This window comes from Giraffa tippelskirchi, chromosome 11 (genome assembly GCF_054371585.1).
Source record: "Giraffa tippelskirchi isolate mGirTip1 chromosome 11, T2T-mGirTip1v1.2.pri, whole genome shotgun sequence".
Taxonomy (NCBI): domain Eukaryota; kingdom Metazoa; phylum Chordata; class Mammalia; order Artiodactyla; family Giraffidae; genus Giraffa; species Giraffa tippelskirchi.
Genome location: NC_137285.1, coordinates 91,681,208 through 91,701,715, shown reverse-complemented (window position 1 = coordinate 91,701,715; position 20,508 = coordinate 91,681,208). Strand labels below are relative to the sequence as shown.

At 44.1% G+C, this 20,508-nt stretch overlaps 1 protein-coding gene and 1 pseudogene across 1 annotated transcript; both read left to right on the top strand.

Moving 5' to 3' along the window:
• Positions 1 to 2,738: 2,738 nt before the first annotated feature.
• LOC145527437 (lysine-specific demethylase 4D-like) lies at positions 2,739 to 11,547 on the top strand. The gene is made up of 4 exons (XM_081545473.1): positions 2,739 to 2,782; positions 2,916 to 3,750; positions 8,144 to 8,261; positions 9,366 to 11,547. Exon 4 carries the CDS (start codon positions 9,781 to 9,783, stop codon positions 11,176 to 11,178), a length of 1,398 nt encoding a protein of 465 aa, XP_081401599.1. The 5' UTR covers positions 2,739 to 2,782; positions 2,916 to 3,750; positions 8,144 to 8,261; positions 9,366 to 9,780; the 3' UTR covers positions 11,179 to 11,547.
• On the top strand, positions 2,985 to 3,762 carry LOC145525230 (protein cornichon homolog 2 pseudogene; annotated as a pseudogene).
• Positions 11,548 to 20,508: the final 8,961 nt, after the last annotated feature.

Genomic DNA, 20,508 nt, shown 5'->3' with positions numbered 1-20,508 from the left:
CTTGATTTCTGGGATTGTTCATTCAATCATTTGAGTGGTGGTAATGCTTTTTTTTTTTAATTTTAAAAAGTTTTAGTCTGCAGATTTAGAAATTCGAGTCTTTAATAACTGTAAAAGAAATCCAGTCACACCTAATGATTAACAGAATGTAGTGGTGTATTATCTAAACAGAAATCGTGCTGATGTGCCATAATAAATTGTCTATTAGTAAAAAAAAAAAATACACTTTAGGGCACAGCATTGTATCACAAATTACAGTAGGGATACTTTGCAAGAATTTATTCAAACTAGAGAATTCTGAGTAACTGTGTCATCTGAATGCAGCACTTAAAAATGTAACAACTCTGTGCATTCTTTTTTCTTAAAAAATGACCTTGTGTGTGTCATAGAAATGCTGCTTTATTGCTGCAGAAGTCCAAGTTCAACGCTTAAGAGGTACAGGAGAGAATACAAAGGCAGCCTTAAGAAACTTGGTTTTGTTTATGTATAAAAAAGGTAAAGTTTATAAAAGTTAATTTACAAACCAAGAACAAAGTGGTATGCACCCATTATGTACAAGCATCCTTAAAACGTCAAAATTTATCATATGCATTGCCAAAAGAAAAACAACCACTGCCTCTTGCCAAAAAAAAAAAAAAAACCCCACCCAAAATCACACCATTATTTTCTTCTGGGTGATCACACATTTCTGAAACAACCAAATCGACAATTTACTCCATCTTTTTCATGATACAGTATCTAGATGCGCACAAAGCCATAAAACTTAGTGATACACAGACAGAATGATCTAACAATTAAAAACATGAGGGTAAGGCATTCCTGCTGGTCAGTACGTCTGTGGTGATATGGTTAATTTATTGATCCAGAAGAGGCCACGGAACCAGTCTCATGCTTTGGTGTCCTTCCCTAAGATAAGTGAGTTTTCATATACAGTAAGTCATTGTCTTCACTTGACCCGCATCACCACCACCCCCAACACACCACAAATTCCCCTTGCTGTACATTTCTGTTAAATCCACTACACTGGTTATATATTCGAGGTGCATTTTAAAAACGTGTGCATATTACCTCATGCATAATAAAATAAATGTGTGTGCAGGCCACGGCCATGATAAAGTCTGAAACAGTGTACTTTGGAAAGACTAAAACTCAAATGCACCCAATTTACTGGCTGGTATTTTAACAGAAATCAATGTTAAGCAGTGACCATATAAAAGTACAAAAGTCATTACAAAGCATGGCATCTCTAAGCCTCCAGCCCACACCAGCCCCAAATGTACAGTAGGCAGCATGTTCCCAGGCATGCACACTCAGCCTCCCCCATCCAAACACAGCGTGTAAGACTAACACACTGCAGGATCACTTCCAGGAAAAGGTACTACTTGATAGAGTGGTTCCATTTTAGATTTAGTAAGTTTAACCCAGTTTCACATTATTTAATCAAGTTCGTATATTTTAAGGATCAAAAGTGGTCAATCAGGACAGAAACACAGTTTGCTCCAACAAGATAATTTGGATCTCCAGGAAGACACTTGTTTTTGCCAGGTTTTAGGATCACCGTCAGGAGTCATGGATGCACAGTGTGGTAGGCGCAGCTGCACGGGCTTCAGGAACTTGAGGCCATGGGGCCCACACATCACTAGGGGGCTCAGCAGGGTCTCACCCTTCTCTTTGTCCAAAGGCGGCAGGATGCTGTTGTCTCGGCAGACCTTGAAGTAGATCTCCTGTTCCACCCCCTCGGGAATGGCTCCCTGGGGGATAATGCTGCTGATACCGGTCTCAATGGAGCTCAGCATGAGTGGTGGTAATGCTTTTATGCACTTTTCTGAACGGTTATATCAAAACATTTAAAGCAAAACTCATTTTTATGAGCTTGTTTTATTGTCTGGTGTTGATGAATGAGTTGGGGGTTGATTGTTGGGTTCTGGCTGACTGGCTGGGTTGGGAGACTTGGTTTGTAGCCATATGTTAAGGATGACTTGGTGGAAATTACCTGGGACAGATGAGCTGACATGGGACTAAGAGTGCCAGCTCTCCACTGTCTTCTTGATGCTGTGAGTCTATTTCACATGGTTAAGTCATGGATACATCCCAATAAATGAATCCACACATAAATGAACAAGAATTTCAAGTGGGCATATGTTCTGTGAAGCAATGAAAGGGGGGTGGGGATGAGACAGCGGAATGGGTAGTCTGGTTCAAGTGGTCAGGAAATACTTCCTAGAGCAGGAGACCTTTCCCAGTCCCAGATTACAAGAAGGGATGTCCAGAGCTGATTTCCACTTGGAAGAAACATCAAGTGTAACAGATATAACACAGAGTTTGGGGATGTTGTTTTTGCAGAGATAGAAAGAAAGCTCCTTTGTGTCTGGGGCATAGAAAGGGGAGAGACAGGGTGTACAGTATATAGGACTTTGTAGCTCATGATGAGTATTTGAGTTTATTCAACTTGAAATGAGAAGGCTTTGGAAGTTTAAAACAGCACTTGACATGATACAATTTGCATATTTAAATAACTACCTCCATTGTTTTGTGGACCACGTGGGGACAAGAGAAATAGTTAAAACAAGTGAGAGTTAGTCGCTCAGTCGTGTCCAACTCTTTGCAACCCCATGGACTGTAGCCCACCAGGTTCCTCTGTCTAAGGAATTCTCCAAGAATACTGGGGTGGGTTGCCATTCCCTTCTCCAGGGGATCTTCCTGACCCAGGGATCAAACCCGTGTCTCCTACATTGCAGGTGGATTCTTTACTGTCTGAGCCACCAGGGAAGTCCCGAAACAGGTGAGAGTTGATAGGTATTGACTCAGGCCTTAGTGTTGAAAATGCACAGATGTGCCCAAATGGAATAAATTTTGAAAACTGGATGCAGAAGGAAACATTTCAGAGATACAAAGCACATCTCTCTTCCCTCCAGCTCTGCCCCCACAGAATTTCCAGAAGACTTTGGAATTTGAAGCACCATGTAAAGCGAAAGGGAACAGTCATGAACAAGTAAGGCTTCTCTCAAGTTCTGATTGAGGAGTAGCAAAAGCTCACGTCTCATTCCCGTCAGCATGCAGCGAGGCAAATTTGTGGTAGTGTATTCTGTGGAAAAGTGAAATTGAGAAACTGGGCAGCATGAGCGATCGGGGCCCGGGGAGCCGGCAGTGGACGCGCCCCCCGAGCCCACTGGCCTGCGCCCGAGCCCTGCAGGCCATGCCCGGGCGGCCCTAAGCGCGGGCCGCGGGGGGGCGTCCCCTTGCGCCCGGGTCCGCGCTGGCGCCCCCTGGGCCCGGAGGCCACGGCGTTCGCCTTCGCCGCGTTCTGCTGCATGCCCACCCTGGTGCTGTGCGCCTCCCTCATCTTTGTCACCTGGCACATCATAGCCTTTGACGAGCTGTGGACTGACTTCAAGAACCCCATCGACTAGGGCAACCCAGCGCGGACACACGAGCGTTTAAAAAATATCGAACGCATTTGCTGCCTCCTGAGGAAGCTGGTGGTCCCAGAATACTCCATCCACGGCCTCATTCTGTCTGACGTTTCTGTGTGCAGCTGAGTGGGTGACCCTGGGCCTCAACATCCCCCTCCTCTTCTACCAACTCTGGAGGTACTCCCACCGCCCTGCAGACGGCTCTGAGGTCACGTATGACGCCGTCTCCATCGTGAATGCTGACGTCCTCAACTACCGCCAGAAGGAGTCCTGGTGCAAACTCGCCTCCTACCTGCTCTCCTTCTTCTATTAGCTGTGCCGTCTGGTTTATACGTTGGTGAGTTTCTAAGGGGGAAGCCGGCCAGGGAGCGAGCCCAGAACAGACCGGACGCCTGTGCACCTCCAGCCCTGCCCCTGGGCCGCAGAGGCCTCAGCCCTGGGAAGGGAGGGGGCACTGGTGCCCCCAGCCTCCTCTCCACCCCCCAAACTGCTGCTGCGGGGACTTCCCGCCTTCAGAGCCCCCTCCCCTTGGACTAGGGCTAGGCAGAGCTCTCAACAGGGGCAGGAGCTCCTCTGCCAGCCTGTGGCCATGGCAGTCAGTCCTGGAAGGGGTGGGACCTCCGGCCTTGTCCGCTTCAGGGGGAATTTAGGCCCTGCCAGGGGGCAGGGCTTGACCCTGGAAGTTCTGGGCCGCCCCTGCCACCCCCTACCTTGAGGCGCCCCCTGCAGGTGGGGGGATACCCACACCGGTAATGAGCAGGCTCAGCACGGGGGCAGCCCCACCCCTAGTCTGCCCTCTCCCGTCCCCCAGGCTCTCTCTCCAGACCCCTTCCTGTCCCCACTTGCCCCAACCTCAGCCTACCCAGTCTCTTGGACCTATTTTCTATGTTGCCTGGAGGAGTACGGCACCCCCTCCCCGGCCATTTGTGACAAAATATGAATAAACTACTGCAAACACACACACACACACAAAGAGAAACTGAGCTTAGGGATTCCAGGCACAATGGAGGATGGCAGTGAAATGCTTGGCTGAAAAGATGATTAAGTCCTGTACTGAGATGGTGGAACCACAGGATGGAAGCTGACTGGAATTACTGGGCAGGTAGCAGCCCTAGAGAGCACTTGGACCATAATAGTAGATCTTCTATGAGCGCGGGGGGGGGGGGGGTAACTTTTAGTGACTGAGATGTTGGGGGTTTTTGGCCCTTTAATATAGGTCAGTTGTGGGTATGGTAGTGCAGAGAAAAGAACTCTGAACAGTCTCTATGAAGACATGGCTCATATTGCTATTTTCAATTTTAGAAACAGAAGTTCTCCTTGTTATATTTCAGGAATATCACAGTCTCCTCCCTGGCATATATATGTCCCGGAGAGCCTAGGATAACAAAATTGGGGGATTGGAAGAAAAAGAAACAAGAGCAATTTTCAGAAAATATTGCTCCCATTGTACTCCTTATGTTTTCACTCAGTTACTTTCACACTTAAAAAAAATATATATTTCCCAGGCTTCCCTGATGACTCAGTGGTAAAGAGTCTGCTTGATAACGCAGGAGACTTGGGTTCAATTTCTGATCCGGGAAGATCCCACATGCCTTGGAGCAAGCGAACCCGTGCGCCATAACTATTGAGTCTGTGCTCTAGAGCCCAGGAACCGCAACCACTGAAGCCCGTGAGCCCTAGAGCCTGTACTGAGCAACAAGAGAAGCCTGGGCACCGCAACTGGAGAGTAGCCCCCATTTGCCGCAACTACGGGAAAGCTTGTGCAGCAATGGAGACCCAACACAAGCAAAAATAAATAAATAAAATAAATAAATCTTTAAAAAAAAGTGTTACACTTTCTTAAAAAAATTAAAAATTTTCCTTGCCCAATCAGGACAAGCAGTATTAAGTACACAGGTTAGCTGTACCAATAAACTGGTTTCTAAATTAGTCTTCTTGTCCTAAGTAGGCATTTCTCCAAAGAAGATATACAAATGGCCAATAGGCACATGAAGATTCTCAACACTGCTAATTATTAGAGAAATGCAAATCAAAACCACAATGACATCACCTCACACCTGTCAGAATGGCCATCTCAAAAAGTATACAAATAAATGCTGCAGAGGGTATGGATAAAAGGGAGCCTTCTTACACCTTGAGGGGGAATGTAAATTGGTGCAGCCACTATGGAGAACAGTAAGGAGGTATTTTAAAAAAACTAAAATAATAGAGCTACCATATGACCCAACATAAAATGGATGGGAATGGGCTAATTTAATTCAGATGACTGTTAGATATACCACTGTGGGCAAGAATCCCATAGAAAAAAACTGAGTAGCCCTCATAGTCAACAGAAGAGTCTGAAATGCAGTACTTGGGTGCAACCTCAGAAATGACAGAATGATCTCTGTTTGTTTCCAAGGCAAACCATTCAGTATCACAGTAATCCAAGTCTATGTCCCAACCACTAATGCTAAAGAAGCTTCAATTGACCAGATCTATGAAGACCTACAAGACCTTCTAGAACTAACATCAAAAATAGATGTCCTTTTTATCATAGGAGATTGGAATGCAAAAGCGGGAAGTTAAGAGATAACTGGAATAATAGGCAAGTTTGGCCTTGGAGTACAAAATGAAGCAGGGCATTGGCTAACAGAGTTTTGTCAAGAGCACATGCTGGTCATAGCAAACATCCTTTTCTAACAATCCAAGAGATGACTCTAGACATGGACATCATCAGATGGTCAATACCGAAATCAGATTTGATGATATTCTTTGCAGCCAAAGATGAAGAAGCCCTTATCATCAGTAAAAACAAGACCTGGATCTGACTGTGGCTCATATCATGAGCTCCTTATTGCAAAATTCAGGGTTAAATTGAAGTAGGAAAAACCATTAGGCCATATACCTAAATATGACCTAAATCAATTTCCTTATGATTTTACAGTGGAGGTGAGAAATAGTTTTGAGGGATTAGATCTGGTAGACAGAGTGCCTGAGGAACTATGGATGGAGGTTCATAACATTGTACAGGAGGCAATGACCAAAACCATCCCAAAGAAACAGAAATGCAAGAAGGCATAGTGGTTGTCTGAGGAGGCTTTACATATAGCTGAGGAAAGAGAAGTGAAAGGCAAGGGATAAAGGGAAAGATATACCCAACTGAATGCAGGGTTCCAGAGAATAGCATGGAGAGAGAGATAGGAAGGTCTTCCTAAATAACCAATGCAAAGAAATAGAGGAAAACAATAGAATCAGAAAAACTAGAGATCTCTTTAAGAAAACTGGAGATAGAGAGGGAACATTTAATGCAAGGATGGGCACAATAAAGGACAGAAACAGTAAGGACCTAATAGAAGCAGAAGAAATTAAGAAGTGGAAAGAATACACAGAAGAACATGCAAGAAAGGTCTTAAAGGCCTGGATAACCACGATGGTATAGTGAGTAACCTAGAGCTGCTTGAATTTGTTGTGTTCACTCAGTCATGTCCAGCTCTTTGCGACCCCATGGAGTGTAGCCCGCCAGGCTCCTCCATCCTTGGGGTTTCCCAGGCAAGAATACTGGAGTGAGTTGCCATTTCCTTCTCCAGGGGATCTTCCCAACCCAGGGATCGAACTCGGGACTCCCGCATTGCAGGCAGATTCTTTACCGTCTGAGCCACCAGGGAAGTGCCCCTCCTATAATTTTCAACCTCTCAGTTCTCGGTTAGATTGGTTCAAAAATCACAAACACATGAAAAGATGCTCAACATCACTCATTATTAGAGAAATGCAAATCAAAACCACAATGAGGTATCATTTCACACCAGTCAGAATGGCTGCTATCCAAAAGTCTACAAGCAGTAAATGCTGGAGAGGGTGTGGAGAAAAGGGAACCCTCTTACACTGTTGGTGGGAATGCAAACTAGTACAGCCACTATGGAGAACAGTGTGGAGATTCCTTAAAAAACTGGGAATAGAACTGCCATATGACCCAGCAATCCCACTGCTGGGCATATACACCGAGGAAACCAGAATTGAAAGAGACGCGTGTACCCCAATGTTCATCGCAGCACTGTTTACAATAGCCAGGACATGGAAGCAACCTAGATGTCCATCAGCAGACGAATGGATAAGGAAGCTGTGGTACATATACACAATGGAATATTACTCAGCCATTAAAAAAAATACATTTGAATCGGTTCTACTGAGATGGATGAAACTGGAGCCCATTATAGAGTGAAGTAAGCCAGAAAGAAAAACAACAATACAGTATACTAATGCATATATATGTAATTTGAAAGATGGTAACGATAACCCTATATGCGAGACAGAATAAGAGACACAGATGCATGGAACAATTTTATGGACTCTGAGGGAGAAGGTGAGGGTGGGACGTTCTGGGAGAATGGCATTGAGACATGTGTATTGTCATATGTGAAACAGAGCACCATTCCATGTTCGATGCATGTGACAAGGGCTCAGGGCCGGGGCAATGGGATGATCCAGAAGGATGGGATGGGGAGGGAGGTGGGTGGGGGGTCCGGGAAGGGGAACACATGTAAACCCATGGCTGATTCATGTCAATGTATGGCAAAAACTATTACAATATTGTAAAGTAATTAGCCCCCAACTAAAATAAATAAATTTATAAAAAAAAAAAAAAAACAAAACAAAAATCAGAAGGGCACAGACTACCTGGGCTGACCAATCAGAGCCCTCATCCCATGATTACTGTTGATTGGTCCTGATCAAATTATACCTTTGCCCAGGTATAAAGCCAGAGCCATCAGGACATTGGTCTGCATTTGGAGACCAGCTGCTGAGAGAACACTGTCTCTCTGGATCCTTGAATAGCTCCAGTTGGAATCAGGATTTTGTTGATCAGAGGTATGTCATTTTATTTCTATTTGTGCTTTTAAGCAAAAGAGGTATTTTTCTATTACACGTTTTTAAAAGTTACTATGTATATATATATATATATAATATATATATATATAGAGAGAGATACATTGGGATATCATTTCCTTGTGTTTTTATTATTAAACTATTTTCTGACAAATGGAGCTAATTTTTTTCTTAATTTTTTTTTTTTTTGTAAAAATCACAAAGATTTTCAGGAATAAGCACTTCATTTAGTTAATTGGGATTCAATGGAAATAAGATGGTTTCTAGAATTGGGTAAGGAGTGAGTCAATTAGAAGGAACTTGAAAAATGTGTGGATCAAATTAAAGACTTTGATTGGATATGAGGATATTAGAATTAGGGTGGTGCTGATTGAGCTGAAACTGAGGTGGGACAGATAGAGCCAGACTTTGAGCACAACCTTTTTATTTAGAGGCTGAATTCTTCAAGGAAACCATTTTCTGGGTTGTAGTGTTTCCTCACTTGGAATTAAGGTTTTAGAATAGCAGAAGGCAAGCACTTTTTTGGTGTTTATCCTTTAAAATACAAAGATGAAATAGACATTTTATATTAGAAAGCAACTTTTTTCCCCTGGTAAAATTCTCATTTTATGCATTTAAAGTACAAGTATTAAATGCATATGATTTTGCTTTCTTCTTTGGAGGCTGTTGCTGTTAAGTCGCTTCAGTCGTGTCCGACTCTGTGCGACCCCATGGCAGCCCACCAGGCTCCCCCGTCCCTGGGATTCTCCAGGCAGGAATACTGGAGTGGGTTGCCATTTCCTTCTCCAGTGCATGAAAGGGAAAAGTGAAAGTGAAGTCGCTCAGTCGTGTCCGACTCTTAGCGACCCCATGGGCTGTAGCCCACCAGGCTCCTCCGTCCATGGGATTTTCCAGGCAAGAGTACTGGAGTGGGGTGCCATTGCCTTCTCCAGTATGTACCATAGCTGCACCAATTTACATTTCTGTTTAAAAAATATATTTTTGCCCTTATATTCAAATTTTGAAATTAAGATTGCTATAAAATTTTGTGTTTAATCAGTTCCTTTTGTCATCTACTCATCTTCAGATATTCTGTATTTTCTTTAGGTTTGGCTTTGAAACTTCCATGAAGACACTTTTTGCCACAGTGAGCTGAGAAAGTGCCAAGCACTCAAGCCTGTGAATTCGGAGAGGCCTCAGAGGCACTGACATCCCCAACCAAAGAAAGTCACAGGGCTGCAGACTGAGGCAAGACTTGATTCAGGGAGCCTTCCCCTCTGGGAAGTACCCTCTTTCCTTTGGCTACAGAATACAGGCAAGGGTGGACTGTCCTTCTGGTGGATCAACAAGCTGGAAAAGATACCACCTCATTGGTTTAAAAGTTCTAGTCTGAGTCACTGCCCCTCAGATACAGCAAAACTTTCTAAAAATAAAGTATAGGGAAGAGGTTACTCCCTAACACTCTCAGGTATCCACAGCATACCTAAGAACCCAAGAGGCCACTGCTGATTATATTGTAGCCATGGAGTCTAAGCACTTTGGTGCCCAGAACCCAAGTTGTAAGATCATGACCTTCCACCCAACCACGGAAGAATATGCTGATTTCAACAAATACATTGCTTACATAGAATCGCAAGGGGCCCACCGAGCAGGCTTGGCTAAGATAGTTCCACCCAAGGAATGGAAAGCCCGACAGACCTACGACGATATCGATGACATCTTAATAGCCTCTCCGCTCCAGCAGGTGGTCTCCGGGGGGGCAGGTGTGTTTACTCAATACCACAAAAAGAAGAAAGCCATGACCGTGGCAGAGTACCGCCACTTAGCAAATACGAAAAAGTATCAGACTCCATTCTACTCCGATTTTGAGGAATTGGAGCGAAAATATTGGAAAACCCGCCTGTACGAGTCCCCAATATACGGCGCGGACATCAGTGGCTCTTTATTTGATGAAAACACGAAGCAGTGGAACCTGGGCCACCTGGGAACCATTCAGGACCTGCTGGAGCAGGAGTGCGGGGTGGTCATCGAGGGCGTCAACACCCCCTACCTGTACTTCGGCATGTGGAAGACCGCCTTCGCCTGGCACACGGAGGACATGGACCTTTACAGCATCAACTTCCTGCACTTCGGGGAGCCCAAGACCTGGTACGCGGTGCCGCCTGAGCACGGCCGGCGCCTGGAACGCCTGGCCGGCGAGCTCTTCCCGGGCAGCTCGCGGGGCTGCGCGGCCTTCCTGCGGCACAAGGCGGCGCTCATCTCGCCCACGGTGCTCCGGGACAACGGCATCCCCTTCGGGCGGGTCACGCAGGAGGCGGGCGAGTTCATGGTGACCTTCCCCTACGGCTACCACTCGGGCTTCAACCACGGCTTCAACTGCGCCGAGGCCATCAATTTCGCCACCCCGCGCTGGATCGATTATGGCAAAGCGGCCTCGCAGTGCAGCTGCGGCGAGGCGCAGGTGGCCTTCTCCATGGACGCCTTCGTGCGCATCCTGCAGCCTGAGCGCTATGAGCTGTGGAAACGCGGGCAGGACCGGGCGGTGGTGAACCACGCCGAGGCCGCGGCGCCGGGTGGCCGGGAGCTGAGCGCCTGGAGGGAGGTGCTCTCGCCCTGGGGAACCGGGCTCGGCCACGGGCACCACCAGCCTCACTGCGTCCCGCGACCCCTTCGGCGGGGGACTTCAGGCCGCGGGACCCGCCGCAGCGCCCCAGGGAGTCCTGCATCCTCGCGCCTCTCGCCGGCCCGAGGTCCTTCCTCCGTCTCCCAGTCTGGGGCGGCTTCCGCTTGCAGCTCTCAGGAGCTGCTCCAGACCCCTCCGCGGACGCCAGATCCATCCGCCCTAGATCACCACCCAACTGGCAGATGTGGTTCTCGTCGTCGTCCTCGGGAAAAGGGTACTCCAGAGCTGACTGTCTGACCCCGGCGAAGAGGAGCCTCTCCAAAGACTCAGATCTGAGACGCAGCCCTGCCCTGCAGAGGGACCCTGGATGGAACAACCCAGCCCGTGGGCTCCAACGTCTTGCTAAGGCCTCCGAGTATGATTGCTCTTGGGGGAAGCCTTTGTACCCCACTGCTCTTGGGTGTGGACGATTCTCGAGACTGGTCAACACTTACATTTCAGAATTTTGGATATTAGCAGGTCATTAGTCTTGCAGGAGGATCCCTCCTGTGTTGCCGCTGGAAGTGTACTGGGTTTTTGAGTCTTTGATGTATTGGAAAAGTGTTCTCTGCCAGTATTTGTTTGCAACTATATTAAAGGTAACTAGGATGTTAACATCTGACTTGATTTCTGGTGTTGCTCATTCAGTCATTTGAGAGGTGTTTAGGCACTTTCTGAATAATTCTATCAAAACATTTCAAGCAAAAGTTATTTTTTATGAGCTTGTTGCATTGTGTGGCGTTGATGAATGAGTTTGGGATTGATTGTTGGGTTCTGGCTGACTGGCTGGGTTGGGGGATTTGGTTTGCAGCCATATCTTAAGGTTGATGACTTGGTGGAAATCACCTGGTACTTGTCTGACCCAAGTTGCTAGGAGAGATGAGCCAACATAGGATAAAAAATACCATCATCTGAAAATCTAACTCTCCACTGCCTTTTCAATGCTGTGTGTCTATTTCACATGGTTAAGTCATGGATACATCCCAATAAATGAATCCACACATAAATGAACAAGACAATTTCAAGTGGGCATACATTCTGTGAAGCTATGAAAGTCTAGTTTGAGTAGTGGGGAAATACTTCCTAGAGCAGGAGACATTTCCCAGTCCCAAATGACAAGAAGGGAGGTCTGGAGCTGATTTCCACTTGGAAGAAACAGCAGTGTAACAGACCTACCATCGAGCTTGGTGTTGTTTTTGCAGGATAGAAAGTTTTTGCACACTCCTTTGTGTTTGGGGCAGAGAGAGGGGGAGGCAGGATCTGGGGTATGTAGGACCTTGTAGCTCATGTTAAGTATTTGAGTTTGTTCAACTTGAAATGAGAAGTCATTGGAAGTTTAAAACAGCACTTGACATATCATTTACAAATTTAAATAATCACCTTCGTTATTCTGGGGACCATGTGGGGGCAGGAAAATGTAGTTGTGGGTGTATGAATGCTCAGTCATGTCCGACTCTTTGCGACCCCATGGGTTGGAGCCTGCCAGGCTTTTCCATCCATGGGATTTTCCAAGCAAGAATACTGGAGTAGGTTGCCATTTCCCAAGTCTCCTGCATTGACAAGTGGATGCTTTACCACTGAGACACCTGGGAAGTCCAGAATGTAGTTACAACATCTAAATAGTACAGGTGAGAGTTGATGGTTACTGAGTTAGGCCCTAATTATGAAAATGTACAGAAGTGGTCATACTCAGAATCACTCCTGGAAATTGAAAATGATAGTTTGGATGCAGAAGGAAACATTTCAGAGATACAAACCACATCTCTCTTCCCTCCTGCTCTGCCCCAGAGAATTTCAGTAAGACTTTGGAATTTGAAGCACCATATAAAACTAAAGGCTGGAGTCATGAAAAAGTAAGGCTTGTTTGAAGTTCTAATTGAGGAGTAGCAAAAGCCCATAGGGCTTCCTCAGTGGCTCAGCGGTAAAGAATAAGCCTGCAATGCAGAAGACGCAAGTTCGATCCCCTGGAGGAGGGCATGGCGACCCACTCCAGTATTCTTGCCTGGAGAAACCCGTGGACAGAGAAGCCTGGTGGGCTACAGTCCACAGGGTTGCAAAGAGTTGGGCATGACTGAAGTGACTGAGCATGCACAAAAGCCCAAGCCCATGTTTCATTCCTATCACCATGCAGCTAGGCGACTTTGCGGTAGCATGCTCTGTTGAAAATTGAAGCTGAGAGACTGAACTCATGGACCGAGGCAGAGTGGGGGATGGTAGTAAGATGCTTGGCTGACAAGATGATTAAGGCTTATTTTGAGATAGTGGAACCACAGGATGGATGCAGACTGGGATTACTTGGAAGGAAGCAGCCCTAGAAAGCAGCAGGACTAGAGCAGATCTTTATGAGCAGGGAGTAAACTTTCATGTGATAAGTAAGTGCAGTAATGAGGGATTTTGGCCCTTTAATGCAGGAAAGTTCTGGATACAGTACTGAAGAGGAATAGGGACTCTGAAAAGTCTCTGTGAGCCTGGCTCATATTGCTATTTTAAATTTTAGAAGCTGAAATTCTCCTTGCTATATTTCAGGAATATTACAATTTCTTCCCCCGTAGATGCATATCCTGGAAAACCTAAGCTAACAAAATTGGGAGTTTTGAAGGAAAAGAAACAAAAGCAATTTTCAGAAAATATTGCTCCCATTGTACTCCTTATGTTTTTCACTCACTTTCATACTTAAAATTTTCCTTGCCCAATGAAGATAAGAAATATAAAAATTACAGTTTATCTTTACCAATATACTGGTTCCTAAATTAGTCTTCCTGACCTAAGTAGGCATTTCTCCAAAGAAGACATACAAATGGCCAACAGGCACAAGAAAAGAGCTCGACATCTCTATTTATTAGAGAAATGCCATTCAAAACCACAATGAGATCACTTCACACCTGTCAGAATGGCCATCATCAAAATATCTACAAATAATAAATGCTGGAGAGAGTGTAACCCTCTTACACTTTTGGTGGGAATGTAAAGTGCTTCACCCACTATGGAGAACAGTATGGAAGTTCCTTAAAAAAAACAAGAACAGAACTACCATATGATCCAGCAATCTCACTCTTTAGCATATATCCAGAAAAGAGAAAAACTCATTAGAAAAGATACGTGCACCCCAGTGTTTATAATAGCACTATTTACAATAGCCAAGACAGGGCTTCCCTCGCGGCTCAGCTGGTAAAGAATCCGCCTGCAATGCTGGAAACCCGGGTTCAATCCCTAGGTTGGAAAGATCCCCTGGAGGAGGGCATGGCAATCCACTCCAGTATTCTGGCCTGGATAATTTCCAGGGACAGAGGAACCTTTCAGGATGCAGTCCGTGGGGCTGCAAATAGTCTGACACGACTGAGCAACTAAGCACACAAGACAGGGAAACAATCCAATTCCCATCAACGGATGAAAGGTTAAAGAAGTGGTGTATGTATATACATACATATACACACAATAGACTATTACTCAGGCACAAAAGAATGAAATATTGTCACTTGCAGTAACATGGATGGACCTAGAGAAGATCATATTAAGTGGACACACAGAGAAAGACAAATATATCACATGTGTAATATAAAAAAGCAATACAAGTGAATCTATATACAAAACAGAAACAGACTCAGAAAACAAACTTGTGGCTAGTAAAGTGGAAAAAGGAGCAGGAGAGGGATGAATTAGGGGTTTGGGATTAAAGACACACACAACTGTACATAAAATAGATTTACTGCATAGTACCTGGAACTGTACTGCAGAATTTGCCTGCAATGCAGGATGCTCAGAGGTGTGAGTTCGATCCCTGGATTGGGAAGATGCCCTGGAGAAGGGTATGACAACCCCTCCAGTATTCTTGCCTGGAGAATCCCATGGACAGAGGAGCCTGACAGGCTACGGTCCATAAGGTCACAAAGAGTTGGACATGACTGAAGCAACTGAGGACTCACACACAGGGAACTATATTCAATAGCTTGAAATAACATGAAGAAAAATAATCTGAAAAAACATGTATAACATTCACTTCGCTGTACATGTGAGTCTAACGTAACATTGCACATCAACGATTACATTTAAATTAAAATAATTAATCTTGAAAGGATCAGGAGTTGGGAGTGGTAATGAATGGGACTCATCAAGTGATTCTATTAAAAATTCTATTTGACTTTATGTGGATGGACACGTTCAATTTGGACACTCTCAATCTGGACTGCTCTTCTCAGGACAGGATGCCCATAACCAGCTGTTTCTCCATGTCCAATAGGTTTTTGCTAAACTTAATCTTGGAAAAACAAGACAATGAAAATTTTATACAAGCAAGAAGAACCACCTTTGTTCTCATTGCCATGATCTCTTTTAGGCTCCTCTCCACTTCTGAGAAATAACAATCACAAGTTCAAAGTATATTCATCAAGTGTATAGACAGAAGTCTAGGACATCAAAAGCAGTATGTTTCACATGGTTTTGTCAATGTATCCTCACCATCACCTCTTTAAGCTGTCAGTGTTACAGGGACTTCTCTGGTTGTTCAGCGGTTAAGAATCTGCCTTGCAATGCAGAGAACATGGGTTCAGTCTCTGGTCTGGGAAGATCCCACAGGCCACGGGGCAACGAAGCCCATGTGCCCCAATACTGAAACCTGCCCAACGAGAAGCCTGCACGGGGCGATGAAGAGAAGCAGCTAGAGAAAGCCCGTGCGGCAACGAAGACCCAGTGCAGCCAAAAATACTAAACAAACATTTTAAAAACTCAACATTACAGCTACAAGATCTAAATTATTATATATAGATCCTAGTCAGTTCAACAGAGTCAACTAGATTGGTTTAATTTTTTAAATTGTATTCATTGTGCTGCTGATAGGCAATATGATAATTTACAAACCTTTGTGAATTCAAACAGTGCTTTTTACACAACAGTTTTGTATCTAGGATTACTGGTTTGTATTTATGCTCATTTTGAACTTTTTAGGAAAAGTTGGATTACCATCCGATTTCCATCACTGTTGGCAGTACAGGAGGGTTCTGGTTTCTCCACATCTTGACCCACATTTTACATTGTCAGACCTAATCTAAATGGGCAACGGATAGCATTTCATTGCTTTTCCCTGACTACTAGTGATACTGCACACCTTGTGTTGATTGCCATTTGGATTTCCTCCATTGTGAATGGCCTAAGGCTCTGCCCAATTTTTTCTTGGTTTGACTATATTTTGTTGTTGCTATGTAGGACTTATGTGATATTCAGGATACTAACTCATTGTCAGTTTCATGTATGATGAAAAGCTTCTAGACTGTAATTCCTTTTAATTTTTTTTACATCATTTTGTCAGGGTTCTTCAGATTAGTAAAACTGATAGGAGATGCATATAGCTCTTATTAGAGGAATCTGTTTACTCAGTACAAGACATCCCCAGGTCTGTCAGATGGATCATCTGCAACATGGTATACCAGGAATATGACCTGGCTCTGGGTTCAAAAGCTTGGGGACCAGGAGTGCCCATGTCAAGTGTCCCACAGCAGGCAAATGGATGTGTCTGCTCAGCAGAGAGAGTAAAGTTGCCCTTCTGCTTTGTTCTGTTCAGGCTTTCTGTGGTTTACGTGGTCCCATCTGTTGGTGAAGGCAATCTTTACGCAGTCTACTGCTGCAAGTGCTAACCTCTTCCTGGGACAGCCAGGTGGATACATCAGAAGTGATGCTTTACCAGCAATCTGGGCATCTGGGTTGACGTCCTTTAGGATTGACTGGTTTGATCTCTTTGCTGTCCAAACGGACTCTCGGGAGTCTTCTCCAGCACCACAATTTGAAAGCATCAATTCTTTGGTGCTCAGCCTTGTTTATGGTCCAACTCTCACATCTGTACATGACTACTGGAAAAGTCATAGCTTTGACTATATGGGCCTTTGTTCGCAAAGTAATGTCTCTGCTTTTTAGTACACTGTCTAGCCCCGACCCTGAGGCTTCCCTGGTAGCTCAGGCAGTAAAGAATCTGCCTGCAATGGGGAAGACCCAGGTTTGATTTCTGGGTAAGGAAGATCCCCTGGAGAAGGGAATGGCTACCCACTCCAGTATTCTTGCCTGGAGAAGTCCATGGACAGAGGATCCTGACAGGCTACAGTCTATGGGGTCACAAAGAGATGGACAAGACTGAGCGACTAACACTTTCACTTTTTTCTTCTAGGTTTGTCACAGCTTTTTTCCAAGGAGCAAGCATCTTTTAATTTCATGACTGCAGTCACCATCTGCAGTGATTTTGAAGCCCAAGAAAATTAAATCTGTCACTGCTTCCATTTTTCCCTCATCTATTTGCCATGAAGTGGTGGGACAGGATGCCAAGATCTTAGTTTTTAAAACGTTGAGTTTCAAATCAGCCTTTTGCCTTTCCCTTTTCACCCTCATCAAGGGGCCCTTTTGTTCCTCTTTGCTTTCTTGCATTAGAGTAGTATTATCTACATATCTGCGACTTCCTTGGTGGCTCAGACGGTAAAGCGTCTGCCTACAATGCGGGAGACCCAGGTTCAATCCCTGGGTCTGGAAGATCTCCTGGAGAAGGAAATGGCAACCCACTCCAGTATTCTTGCCTGGAAAATCCCATGGACGGAGGAGCCTGGTAGGCTATAGTCAGTCCGTGGGGTCGCAAAGAGTCGGACATGACTGAGTTACTTCACTGTCTACATATCTGAGGTTGTTGATATCTCCCAGCAATCTGGATTCCAGCTTGTGATGAGTCATCAGGGAAGACTAAATATAAGGTACTCTTCAATTGCTGCTAGACCAATTGCTAATTTCTTTTTGCTGTTTCTTAGGATATTTTCTTGGTTCGACTTTTAACCAAGTTTCTTTGTTCCTGGTAAGATTGGTTTAAAAATCAAAAAGGGACAGAAAAAAGTGTTGACCAATCAGAGCCCTAATCACATAATTTTGATTGATTGCTGCTGATCAAATTATACTGTTTCCCAGGTATAAAGCTAGAGCCATCAGGACATGGGCCTGCATTTAGAGTCCAGTTGCCAGGAGAACAGTGTCTCTCTGGGTCCTCGTATAGCTGCAGTTGGAATCAGGATTTTGTTGGTAGAAGGTAGGTCCCTATACTTGTGTTATTTGTGCTTCTGAGGGAAAGAGTTATTTTCTTACCACAAGTTTTAAAAAGCAACTTTAGTTATGCACATACACATAGATGGAAAGAGAGAATTATACACTGGGATGTTGTTTCCTTGAGTTTTATTTTTAAACAGTTTTCCAACCTGTGGAGTTAATTTTCTTCTTAATATTTTCTTAGTAAATTGCAAAGATTTTCAGGAAAAAAAGCACCTGATTTGTTGATCCAATGGAAATAAGAGGGTTTCTAGAACTGGGCAAGGGGTGAGTCAATTGGAAGAGACTTGAGAAACATGTGGCTTCCCTGGTTCAGATGGTAAAGAATCTGCCTGCACTGAAGGAGTCCTGAGTTTGATCCCTGGGTCAGGAAGATCCCCTGGAGAAGGGAATGGCTACCCACTCCAGTATTCTTGCCTGGAAAATTCCTTGGACAGAAGAGCCTGGCAGGCTACTGTCTATGGGTTCGCAAAGAGTCAGACACAACTGAATGGACTAACACTTTCTGAAAAACACGCCCAATCAAATTAGAGATTTTGGTTGGATATGAGGGTTGGATACAGTGCTGATTGAATTGAAATTGGAGTGAGACATACAGAATTCAGCATGTTTCATTTAAAGGTTGAATCCTTCAAGGAAAACATTTTCTAGGTTGTAGTGTAACATCATTTGGAATTAAGATTTTAGACTAGAAGAAAGCAAGAACTCTTTTGACTATCTTTTTTTTCCTTTGAAGAATAAATATGGAAAAGATGACATTTTATATCAGAAAGCAACTTTTTTTTCCTAATAAAATTCTCATTTATTTATGCATTTAAAGTACAAGTATTAAATGCATGTAATTTTTAGATTTCTTCATTGAGGTTATGCATTTCTATTATTAAAGGGATTGAAATCTTTTTACTGTTTCACTTTATAATTGATTATTAACTGGTGTATATGATCTATAGATTTTGAATGCTAATCAGTGTCTAGAAACTTGGTTGAACTCTTTATTTCTAGTAATTTGTCTAACAAAGCAAATTACTGATTATATTTTAATTAGAATGTTTGAAATGTCTACCCATTAAGGATAATGCTAGTTAAGAGTGTACAAATTTGTGTTCTGTACTTTGTTTGCCTGCTTGTGTTTACATAGACACTCTTTCTATTCATGGTAGATTTTTGCTGCATCCCCTAGTTTACCATAATATGATTTGCAATTTGCTTGTACTTTTCTACTTATTCTTCATGTTCATGGTCTTACACTTTTAATGGTCTATGAATTGTTTCAGTCATCTTTTCTATTGGGTGTATGTTTTCTTTTGCAAATGTTTCAGCTTATATCTTTGTTTTCCTTTTCCTAATTTCTTTCAGGTTAAACCATCCAATTTCTTGAATTGAGTGCTTAACTCATTTATTTTCAAACTTTCTTAATTTCCTTTTAGTTCAGTTACATATTTCTCTTTTTCTGTCTTATGATTTTCCCTAATTCATTATTTTTAATTTTCAGCTTTGTTACTCTATAATTGACATATAAAATTATAAAATATTGAGATTTGATTGTGGTTTTTTGATGTACATTGTGAAAGGATTACCCCCGGCATCTAGTTAACACAATTACCTCATATATTTCCTTTTTTTTTGGCTGTGCCACACAGTCTGTGGGATGTCAGTACTCTGACCAGCGGTAGAACCCGTTCCCCCTGCACTGGAAACCAGGAGTCTTGACTGCTGCACCACCTGGGAAGTCTTATTTACTTTTTTTGGTAAGAACATTTACTCCTACTCTTCTAGAAAATTTCAATTATATATTACAGTGTTATCAACTATACTCACATGTTTTACATTCGATTCTCAGACTTTATTCATTTTATACACACCTTTACCCTCTCCTGTATTGACAGGCAATTCTTTACCACTACCACCACCTGGGAAGCCCAGTAGGCACCACAGCTGCACCAAATTTACATTCTTACCAAAAAGTGTGCTTTTTTTCCCCTTAAATTCAAATTTCGAAATTAAGACTGCTATACAATTTTAACTTGAGTTCCTATTGCCATCTACTTATCTTCAAATATCCTGTATTTTCTTTAGGCTTGGCTTTGAATCTTCCATGAAGACACTTTACCACTGTGAACTGAGAAACTGCCAGGCGCTCAAGCCTGTGAATCTGGGGAGGTCTCCAAGGCACTTACATATGCAACCGAGGCAAATCACAGAGCTGGAGGCCGAGGCAGGACTTGGTTCAGGGAGCCTTCTCCTCCGGAAAACACCCTCTTTCCTTCGGTTACAGAATACAGACGAGGATGGGTTGTCCTTCTGCGGGATCAACAAGGTGGAAAAGATACCACCTCCTTGGTTTAAAGGTCCTAGTCTGAGTCACTGCCGCTCAGACACAGCAAAACGGATCGCCAGGCGGGAGGCCGGAGCGCCCTGCGGAGCTGCGCGCGGCCCGCGGCCCCGTGGGTCGCGCCGCGCACCGCGCCCTGGCGGGCCCGCGGCTTCGGCTTCGGGCCGCGGTACCCGCCGCGGGGCTCCCGC